Consider the following 11776-nt stretch of genomic DNA (forward strand, 5'->3'; position numbering starts at 1 on the left):
TGAGGATTTCTGCCTCCTCCCCGCCACCGCCTCCCATTTCCCTCCCCCTCCCCCGATTAAGTCCCTCTCCCTCATCAGCTTGAAGAGCCATCACTAAACCTGGACGGCTTTGAGACTTTTTAAGGAGAAAGTAAACACCCAACCTGAAGGGTATTTTAACCCAAACTCACGAGTCTTTCTGTTATTTGAGGGGATGTTTTAGCTGCTAACGTCCAGTTTCAATAGAAACATGCCTGACGGCTTGTCTTAGCTTTCTGAAGTATTACAATCAACAGGATGGAGGGGGCTTTAGAAGAAACGTCATTCAATCAGACGATTTTGTAAACAGAAAACAGTTGCCATAGAATTGGAATAACGTGCCATGGCCTCTTACACAGACCTTGGTCACTCAGGCCTTCGTCCTTCGGTATCTCCGAGAGTAGTGTTTATGGAAACTGCGCTCAGGAGGTGAGCAGATGTCCTCCGCTGCATCACTGATTTCCCGAGCAGAGTGCGCGCTTTACTGGTTGAGCTTAAGATGTGGGACGAGGGTGGAAACCTTCTCCCAAATCATTTTTTTTGCATGCTTTCTTGTGGTCTGGGTGGTTTCAAATTAAAATATATTCAAAACAGAATTTATCACTGCAGGTAGGATGATGAAAGTTTGTACAGATACCCTGACATTTCTTTATTAGCAGACAGTTTCTTTACATCTTTTTTGAATGTTTCAAATGTTTTAGTTAATTTGTGTATTTGTGTTGTGTGTGTGTGTGTGTTTACACCACGTGTGTCTAGGTGACATAGGAGGCTGTAGAGGGCATCAGAGTTACAGATGTCTGTGAGCAACCCAGCATGGGTGCTGGAAACTCAACTCAGGTCCTCTGGGAAAACAGGAAGTGCTCTTACCACTGAACCATCTCTCTAGTACCTATACATCTGTATTCATATAGCTTTAGTTTTATATTTACTACTATTATTAAAAATGAAAAACGAGCCAGTTATGGTGGCGCACACTGGTAGACTTTGCTGAAGGAGACAGAGGCAGGAGGATCACAAGTTCGAGGCCAGCCTGGGCTACACATTTTAAAAAAAAATTTAAAAACGGAGTTAAGGATTGTAAAATACTTGCCTAGCACATATGAGGTCTTATGAAGCCTCAAGTTCAGTTTCTAGCACCATCCACAAAATTAAAAGAAAGTTGATAAATAAAGGAATTATTTAGTTAGTGCAGCTGAAAGTCATTTATTGAAGAGAATTTACATGTTCACAATTACTAGTATTTTTTAGCTGAAAATTTTCAAATATTGTTAAAATTTATTTTGTATGTATTGAGTTGACTGCATCCTTTAACTTTTGAAAAAATGTTATATATATATTAACAGATAACTTACAAAATACAAAGTGGTCAAATAATGTTTAACAAAGACAGTTGTGACCTTGGTATTAACATTCACAAGGAATTTCCATGAGATTTCTTTCCAGGACACTTTTATATCAACATTTCCAAGCTGTTTGATGTACTCCTTTCCTTTCCAGGAGAAACTGTTGCTGTCCGTTCTGTTTGTATTTGTTTTGTTATGTTCCAGACTCACTCTGTATGACCAGACACTAAGGGATTTTCCTGTCTTGGCTTGAGCAGCTGCCATCATGTTCTTTTAAATAATTAAGTCCAAAGCCACCAAGGAAACTGAGATTTTTCTATTCTTTCTTTTGTACGCATAGACTGGAGAAGACTTCCCCGAGAGATGATGCCAAGGAAAAAAGGCAGAAAAGGTACACCGACTAACTGTCGTCCAGGGTGGAAAGGGTTATTGCTTACACTCAGCACTGTAAGATCTTTTCCTGAAGTATGCCTGGCATTGCATGGTTTCAGCAGAGCCTGGTTGCTGTTGATGTTTTGGACCTTCTGTTTCTTGAATTAATCTCAACAGTTGTTGGCTGTTGTGGGGAGGAGCATCAGTTTTCTTTAAGGATGTGGCCACTGGTAGGCGACAGATGAATCAGTGGATTACTGAAGAAAAAAAAGATATGAAGTCAGGAAGGAGAATGCAAGTGGATTTGTGAAGAGTTAGGAGAAGAGGAGGATGAATAGGACCAAAAATACTCTCTATACATGTATGAAATTCCCAAAGGGTTAGTGAACTATTTATCAGTAAAAAGAAAGGCATAACTGAACTAGGAAAAATTGAAGAGGTGATTAAAGAGAATTTTATGTTAAAGAGGCACCAAAGTGACCGGGTGGTGGTGGTTCACGTCTTTAATCCCAGCACTTGGGAGATAGACAGGTGTATCTCAGTGAGTTCTAGGCCAGCCTGATCTACAAAGTAAAATTCAGGACAGCCAGGATTGTTATACAGAGAAACCCTGTCTCGACAAGCCAAAAAAAGATACCAAAGTGTATATTTTATATCTGTTCTTTAGTAATTCCAGTCAATAAATAATAGAATGTCTGCTATTGCCAAGCAGTGCGCCATGGCGAACAGAGCCCATGATGTAGTTGGGCCTGCTTTTGCCTCTTGGTGCTTGCAGTTCGGTGGAGGTAAAACACGAAAGGGACAAACATCTCAGTCAGTAATAAAGTGCTTGCTACTTATGCATGGGATCTGAGTTCAGTTCTCCATCACACACCAAAAGTTCAGCACTGCTGCAGACCCCTGTAAAGCCCCCATGAGCTCTAGGATCAGTGAGACACTGTCTACAAAATAAGATGGCACACTGTTGAGGAAGACACCCAGTGACTGTTGGCCTCCGAGTGATCTCCCATGGGCATGCACACTCACACACAAACAGCACATGAAACACAACCACATGTCCTTTTGGGAAGGTTTTGAGGATGTGCATCTGGAGTGGCCCCTGAAAGATGGTTGGGTGCTTACTGGGTGTGGAGTGGCGGGGATTTGTGGGAAGACAGGCTTATGGAGGTAGAATCACAAGTTTGGTTCGGATGTGTTGTTATTTGTTGTTGCTTTGAGATACAGCTAGAGTGTTGATTGTGCTGGTGGGGTGGGGTGGACTGTGAAGCAAGACTCATCAGCACAGGAAGGATGAGAGATCAGGAGAGCCAATAAAATAGCCGAAGGGGAAAGCAGAGCATCGAGAGAGAGCAGGGCACAGTCTGAAGATGAGGGAATTGCAGATCTTAAAGAATGGTGGAGACATTGATCGAGCAGGAGTTTTTCTCGGGCCCGTAGTTCCTAATTTCCTTACTATCAAGGAGAGTCTCAGATTCTATACCACTCTTCTTTCCTTATTTTGGTTTTAATACTTACTTCATGAATACACACTCACGTTCAGGGGAGAAGTGCCAAGTCAGCTACATCACAGAAAGTCTATTTTTAATCCCTGTTGACATGAAAATTTTCCATAGTTAACATTTTATTTTATTTTTTTACATGTGCACATACTTGAACTTGTTTCTTACAGTATCTGTTAGAAGCCGGTTGGGTCTTCACTAAGCCTCTGCCATCCTCCAGCTCTCTGTCACTGTCTGCATTCATGTAGATGGATGGAGGCCATCACAAAAGGGGGGGATAAAGCACAGCCACACTGCATACAACTGAAAATAGCACAACCTGGTGGGGGAAAGTTAATTCTTGATTTCCTTTCCACCAATGAAAATCCTTGCCAACAGAAGCTGCCACTAGAGTTCTGTATAAAGCTCTAATGATTTGCAAAATAGGTGTGTTCTCAGATCTCTGTCTGCTACAGATGGCGGTCCATTGGGACATGATCAGTATCATTTATGCATTTACGTTTTATCACAAGAACAATGTATTTAGCTAATGAAAAACCAGAGTGTAAAAGATACAGTACCATGTAAAAATATTTTCCCTTCAAGTTAAATAGACATGCACTTTAAATAAAATAGAAACACATCCACTTTAAATACATACGTACACACTTAATGCACACTTCAAATACGTGCTCTTCATTGTACAACCTTTCTAACTATTAAAATGGGCAAGAGGAAGGTCCTCTCTTCCCCCTGTTATCAGTATCGCTGCCTGGCCCATTTCTCTCATCATTCTTCATAGGAAGTCTCTTTTTTTAAAAAAAAAACAAAAAAACAAAAAACAAAAACTGCATTAATTCAAGAACTAAGGTCAGTGGCTCCTCATTTGGTTTGACATGATAGACTTTAAGTCCACCAGTTGAGCCATCCCTGCAGTCTGAAAGTCCTTCTCTGTGTTAAATGTTCATCTCTAACACAATGAAGCCTTCTGAGCCCTATTTCTGCTACCCGGGATTTTTGTTGTTGTTGTTGTTGCATTTAGTTTGATTTTGGCAAAGAACTGTAATCATTCCTCCCCATCATGAAGAAATTTATAACTTATAAAAATTCCTTGGTAATTGGCAGAATCTTCATATGAAATAATCTTCTATTCCTTAGTGTTTTAGAATAATCCAAAAGTGGAATATTTGCTTAGAGTAAAACAAGTTATGGTTCGTAAGGCTGCTGAAACATGCCATTTCGTGTATATGAAGTGACAAGCAAAGCATTTTAGTCTTCCCTGTGAAGACAGTTCTCGTGGCGTTTGAGCTCAAGTTTTTTCCTATCCCTGCACCGTTCGCCGGTGCAGCCGTACCCTGCACTTCTGTTTGCTTCCTGCCTGTTGAGATGCACTCGGCTGATGAGTGACAGGAAACCCTGGCAGGGTCTCTACTTGTTATTCTAGGGCATCAGTCTGAGGTCACCCTACAGCAGATTCTGCCTCTAGCGATAATAATTCTAAGACTAACGTTTCAGTACTTAGATAAAACATACCTGGTTGTAGTTGTTAAAAATATCTTGCGAAGTGATTGTTATTTGTTTTGAGCTCAGTGAGGTGTGGTGATCCTGTGGGAGGAGCTGAATTTACACCGGAAATGATATGGGTACCTGGTGTGAGGAGAGCTTGGGGACCCCGTTCCTGTGGAAGATCTGTTAACTGCTGGCTCTTTCCTTCCAGCGGATCTAAAATCCACAATGGCCAAAGCTGCAGACAGCGGTGCTTCACTCTCTGCAGATGTGTTGAAAAAAATTGAGGTAAGGTTATAGTTACAAACATGAACTGGAAAAAACATGAAAGGCCATACTTTCTTTACCTGTCAGTCTTATCCTTTTATTAATGTGGAGCTGGCAGAAGAGCGCTTGGTGCTAAGTTAGGTGTGGAGGAAAGAGCTCTCCTGGGGTTGAGCAAACATGGACCCTTGCCTGAGCATCTCTCCTAAGTTGTCTTTTCTTCTTCCTTGTTAAGCACCACTCCCAATGCCAGGCTTTTTTTTTACTGTGTCCTTAACGCCCCCCTTATATTAGACTGCGGTCTGGGGGAGCACAGAGAAGCATGAACCGCTGGCATGATTAGATGTAATTCTTTAGCTAGATCTGGCTTTCCTTTGGTCGATGTACATGTTCTCTGCCCCCTCTCCCAAGGGTTTTGCAGTATATATAGAAGAGTCTATTGAGAGAAAGCTGGTACTCTATAGAACTTATTTTTCTAGCATTAAACAAAATAAAGTTTAGGTAAGTTCCTTAAAAATGTGTTCTCTCATCCCTGGCCATATGTTTATTTTCTTTGTTGTGAACTCCAAAATTATGCATTTTTACATACCCTTTCAGAAATATTTTACCATAAAAAATACAGAACTTTCCCCCCCGGAAAGTTTTTTAATCTTTAAAACTTATTATTTTATGTGTATGAGTGTTTTGCCTGCATGTATATATGTGTATCACATGAGTGCCTGGCGTCCGTGGAGGTCAGAAGCAGGGTTCAGATCCCCTGGGGCCTCTGTAAGAGCAACAGGGCTGAGCTAAGTACCCAGCCTGAATTCCCCCTTCTAATAACAAAGATAGTATGTCACATTTCTGCATTTTTATTTTATTTCTTAATAAAATGCCATAAACATGGTTTCATATCCAATTGTACAGAGCTTCCTCATTCTCTCATTGGTCACAGCAATGTTAGAGTGAACCACACTTGTTTAATAACTTAACTAGTCCTCACTGACAAATACTGTGGCTTTATATAAGTATGGCATTTCACATTATAATGGTAAAAATAAAACAGCATCGTTCCCCGAAGGGTGGCAACGGGCAGCAGGCAGCGGACCACAAGGGCAGTGGGTCCTAGGCGGGGAGCCTGCAGCCGTGAGAGACCTCGGTGGGTCAGCCGGTCCCAGGAGGAGCCTCCAGCCTGTGCGGGTTATGGAAGGGAAGGGGGAAGGGGAGAGGGAGACAGAAAGGAAGGAGCTCGAGCTGGAATCGGAAGGGAGATCCCCTTGTCTCAGCTCTCTGAGCACAGAGGAGGGAGTGGGCAGGGCTTGTCTCTTAAAGGGACAGGACAGACCATTACACACATGAGTAGAGTAGTTTTAGGAAGTAGAACTGTTGGGCAATCATAGTTGGTGATTGCCACATTGATCTCCCTGAGGGTTCCACCATGAACCCTGTGCTTGTGTGCATTGATGTTGATAATTACAGCAAGACTGACTGAGAACGTGTACATGCCTAGCCTTTTGATGAGCGCTTTATGTGTAGTCTGTCCTTAAGAGCAGACAGGTAGATTGTTTTATTCCTTACTTACAGAGGAAAGTCGATGGTTCAAAGTGTGTTTTTGCTGACCTCTTTGGCACATACACTTGATGGTAGCTCCTAGTTTTACTAATTTGTTTTTGTACAGTACTTGAGCTAGATGACAATATGTCTAAAATGTAAAATCTGGAAGATCAATGAAGGAATAGTAATAACTGTCAGGTTTAACTAGGTGGAATAATTGGTAGGATTTATGGACCACAAATCCCACCTGCTGGTAAAGTTTTGAGTTCTAGAAGATGCACATAAAGTGCACATGAAGCAGGCTTTGGCTGTACTTTCTCCGGAGGACACTGTCTGCGGCACACAAGGGAGTCTCCCTGTGTAGATAGTGTCTAAGCTAGACCTGTTCTGGGACTGCATCTTAACTGTTTCCAAGAGGGGAAGAGCCAAGCAGTTAGCTGTTGAAAAGAACGAAGTAATGATTCGATTCAGAGTCTTTGTCCTTGGGGCCATTGTAAAAGTCATTTGCCTACTTCTCCTGTGGCAGTTGCCTGCCTTGGGTGTGTGTGGTAAAGATAAAGATGAGACTGTTTGCTTGACCTGTTGGATTTGGCAGCCATAGAAATAACAGATCTCTGGTCCTCATAGCACATTGAATGAATGCTCTACTTTCAAAAAAATAGGCTTGTGGTTCATTTTGTAAAACAGTTTTGTTTCTAATTATGAAATAATTAGTGACTTTTTTTCAGATAACAGAATATATTTTTTACAGAGTAAAATAAATATAGCATTTCCCCTCCAGTATAATTGAATTTAGTGGTAGGCCTTCTTACTTATGATCTGGTTAAAACAGAAAAGACACAATACCGTTTATTTACAAATATTAATGTAGCATCATGTGTGTGTCTCAGATGTTTCAGAAGTTTGAAAATTTTGTTTCCTTGGGATTTCATAACATTGTTGTAGTAACTGCCAAGGCCACACAAGGTTTGTTATCAGGGTAAATCGCCCTGTGAGTGTGCCGGTCTTGGTTTTAGTTTGTTCTGCCTGCGTGAGGTGTATTGTAGCTTGAAATGTATTTAGAGATGGAATATTAGGAGCTTGAGAGACAGCCCGGTAGTCTAAGCTCTCACAGTGGACTGGAGCTCCAAGCCCCAGCATGCTCATAAAGCCAGGGGGCCTGCAGTTACCTGTTAGGTAACTGCAGTTACCCTAGGGCGACCGAGAGAAGGGATTCCTAAGGCAAGCAGTAGGCTGGCAAAACTAGCCAGAACTGTTTTAATAAATTAAATGGAGAGTGAGGAAGATATCCAGTGTCAATTTCCAGGCTCCACATGCAAGTCCACACACATCAATGCATTCACACACACACACAGTCATTCAAAATTAATTCATTTAAATTGGGTCTGTTTAAAGTTGTCTTTTCTTTCTTTGCCTTTGAACTTCTTCCTTTAAAGTTGGAATTAAAAGAATTTTTAAATATTCAGGGAGTTAAAGAAGAGCTAAGTTGTAGATCCTCTGGATATAAAATATGTATTCTGTTCATGAATAATCAATCGGCAAAGTTGATTATTTTACTAATTCCTCTTCTAATTACTGTTAAGACAAACCTGAAATTAACTCATGTGAAGCCTAAATTATGAATATGCAAAATGATTATTGTGCCTGCCTCACAGAAAACCTGTGAAGTTATGTCCCTTGTGTAAAATGAGGGTCATCCAACTTAGGGAACTGACAGTGACAGTCAAGAAAATAGGTCACCTTTGTCGATTAAAAAAATAATTGGTAATAATGACGCATTTGTAAAATTAAAATGGTGAGCTGGTGGCATGGTGGTTTTTCAAGTAGAAAACAAGAACCATCCAGCAGTCATGGCTTCCCAACTCTGTCTCTTCCTTATTTCTAGAATTGTGCATAACAGCTGGTGTGGTTAGCGATGTGTGTTTTAATCTCTTTTTCCCAGCTTCCAGATGTATCATGAAACAGAAATTCTTGGGAATGGGAAGTAATGAAAGACAAAGGATAGGAAGGGGGATAAACTAAATTCTGTCCCACATTTTCAGAGGAATAGGGATAGGAATCATGAAAAAAAGGCTTTGTGGGTTAGAATTCTAACCCCAGCTTAACTGAAGAATGGGCAGTGCAGTGACTCCGTTTCTGAGGTGCGAGACTGGCGGGCATGTTAAATTAGGAGGAACCTAAAATGATCCATAGTCTTCTCTTTGGGCTGGGTGTGTAGATAAAAGAATAATTGTCTCCATGGGAATTAATGAATCTCACTTTATCAGGAACTAGAAAAGAGAGGCGATGGCGAAAAATCGGATGAGGAAAACGAAGACAAAGAAGGGAGCAAAAAGAAAGATGGTGACGACGAAGATGGCGAAGACTCAGAGCAGGAGGAGTACGATGAAGAGGAGCAAGAGGAGGTAAAATCTTCTGAAAAGATGGCTGCTAACTGCTTCATATGGCACAATACATCAGTCGGCAAACAAAATCGCGCCCGTAAGCCTAGCAAACTCCTGAATGAGGCGGGAGGGGTGTGAGGAGCTAGGCCTACATGGTAAGGCTTTGTCACAAAACAAAAACCCAAGTTTATAGATCCAGAAATTCATTTTTTTTTTTTTCTAGAAAGGTTTTCTCTATAGCTCTGGAGCCTGTCCTAGAACTCGCTGTGTGGACCAGGCTGGCCTCGAACTCAGGAAGATCCACCAGCCTCTGCCTCCCTAGTGATGGGATTAAACACATGCACCATCATGGCCAAGCTGCATATAATGGATTTTACTCCAACAAGTATGCTTGGTTTTTGCTTGGTCATGAGACTATGAGGAGAAGAGATGACTGTTCCTTCATGGAAATTATTCTGCAGAGGAAACAAACAGAAAGGCAGTTGTTACTGAAACTACCTGGTCCGAGTGAAAAGGAAACAAGGAACATGCAACAGACCCGCCTAGGAGTTTATTCGAGAGAGGAAGATGGCGCGTCAGTTTTAAAGGCTGCCTAGCGCATGCTCACAGGGAGTAGACATGGTCACGTCATACGCAGGTGACGGGGCTCACACATGCCCGCAAGGGCTTAGCTGAGTCATACGTGTATGATAGGATCCATACATGCGTGCAAGGGTTTAGCTGAGTCATGATGTCATCCACGGCTCATGCAGGGCCCTTTCACATCCCAGGGCGCCATCAGGCACTTCTGCCTGAGGGATTGCCCGCATGTGCACGCCCCCCGAGAACCCGGAGCTATCAGCCTTATGTGGCAGAAATCATTACAGTTACAACACAGGGAATATTCTGTGGTGTAGAAGGATGCTATAAGGCAAAAACCAGGCACGTGCTCCTAATTCAGTTAGTGAGAGGTGGAGTCAGGAGGATCAGGAGTTCAAGGTTATCTTCAGCCAGCCTGACCTTGTCAGACAACAAAACCAGACAACCTGTAAGACCTTGAGAGTCAGTGAGCTCTAAGCCTGCAGGTAGGTGCTGAGAGTGGTGTTTCTGCCACTGACCAGGTAAGTCAGCAGGACTCGAGGGGTTAGAAAGGACCACAGTAGGATTCACTAGGGTCCTGAATGTCAGGCTGAGAAATCTGACTTTCTCTTTCCATGTTATGGTAAGCCACTGAAGGAGTCTTAATGTGCGATGTTAACTTATTGCGTTTTAGAAAACTCACTTGCTTACATTGGATCATATTTGAAAATTTCTTGCCAGCTAGTAGTTCAAAGCCACTGGTAAGTTTACCCCTTAAAGATGGCTCAGTGAGTAAAAGGGCTTGCCAGCAAGCCTGCTGTGCTTAGTCCCCAGAGCTCACGTGGGTGGGGGAGAGAATGGACTCGGAAGTTGCCCTTTGACCTTCACATGCACACCCCTTCCCCACAATAAATAAATAACCGTTAGTATGAAAATACACGGTAATATACAGAGCCATTTCCTGATGTCACAACAGGGATATTGGAGAGGTATTAAGTTTGGATGGCAGATGCCAGTATTCTAGACAAAGCTGACTTTATAATGCTCTTTTAGTGTTTGTGTGTGTGCGTGTGTGCGCGCGCGCGTATGTGTGTGTGTGTTGAGAGAAGACCTAATCTATTGGCAGCTTGTTTGGAACTCACTTTACAGCACAGGGTGGCTTCGGTTCTCCTGCATTGCAGCCTCTCAGGTATTGGAATATAAGTCAGAGCCACTATGCCCAGCTCAGAAATGCGATTTTGATAAAATCAACTTCCATTGAGTCTAGACCAGGTGTGTTAAAATTCAGTTTTAGTTGTAACAATTACAAATTCATTGGCTTGGGTGGTAGAGAGAACCTTTAATTCTGGCGCTCTCAGTTCAAGGCCAGCCTGGGGCAATGATGTAGTAAACAAAGTTTATATATCTATAGTTCATAAAAAAGCAAAACTACAGAGAAATGAGGCTGAGTGAGGGCTAGAAAGGTACCTCCCTTAGAGGTCTTGTCTTTAAAGTTCTCTTTGTTCTTTTTAATCAATTAATTAATTGAAATTTCATGGTAATTAATTTACTCATTGAATTGAGACTTGATAAATGTTATTTTGGCGAGTAAAATGTAGTGCATAATCCGGTAACACATGTTAAAGAAGATGCTTCTTTCTCTTCTGATATTGTGAATATTTAGTTTATGAATAAACCTGGCGCTCAAGGGAAAGCCAAGAGCCAATCAGGCCATTGGTCTCAGCAGGCTCCCCAAAGCCTGCATCAAGATTGCTGACAGGGTGAGCATTTGACTCACCAGACATACTTGGGAAAAGTATTCACGTCTAAAAGACAAGTGCTACTTGCTTGATTGGGAATACCAGGGTTTCTCCTCCTTGCTGTGTGAATGAGTTTGTTGCTTATATTTCCCTACACACAGAAGCAAGGCCCTGTTTACTAGTTAGCTTCTTTTGAATGCTCTGCCTGTCACCCTCCCTAGTGTGTAGGCCCCAGGCGTCAGCTTGGTTTCTGGACGTTCGTGGAATTCCCGGCATTCAAGAAGCTAGGCCAACTTTAGGATGCCACTGAGGGTTTGTGTTGGAAGCTTAAACGTGCAGGATTTAGGGAAGACAAAGTATTATAAAATGTACAGAGATGTATAGACATTCCACATGTTTGCAAAGAAAACCTGTAAAATAAAGCTGGTTTTCAGAAAGCTTTCTTTTGAGAATTGTCATCTGTTTCCACTGTAAATAGCAGAGATGTAGAGATTTGGGGGAGTGGGGTCAGGGGTGAGGCAGGGTCTTGCTGTGTGTGTGTGTGTGTGTGTGTGTGTGTGTGTGTGTGTGTGTGTGTGTGT

General features: G+C 42.0%; 1 protein-coding gene across 1 annotated transcript in view; it reads left to right on the plus strand.

Annotated features, from left to right (window-relative positions):
- Polr3g (RNA polymerase III subunit G) overlaps window positions 1-11776 on the plus strand; it is a 37311-nt gene that overhangs the window by 22413 nt on the left and 3122 nt on the right. Inside the window, exons 5-7 of the mRNA XM_005356536.3 lie at window positions 1702-1752; window positions 4929-5005; window positions 8782-8919. Of these exons, the coding sequence (XP_005356593.1) occupies window positions 1702-1752; window positions 4929-5005; window positions 8782-8919 (266 nt within the window). The remainder of the gene's footprint in view (window positions 1-1701; window positions 1753-4928; window positions 5006-8781; window positions 8920-11776) is intronic.

Source organism: Microtus ochrogaster, chromosome 19 (assembly GCF_000317375.1).
Source record: "Microtus ochrogaster isolate Prairie Vole_2 chromosome 19, MicOch1.0, whole genome shotgun sequence".
NCBI lineage: Eukaryota > Metazoa > Chordata > Mammalia > Rodentia > Cricetidae > Microtus > Microtus ochrogaster.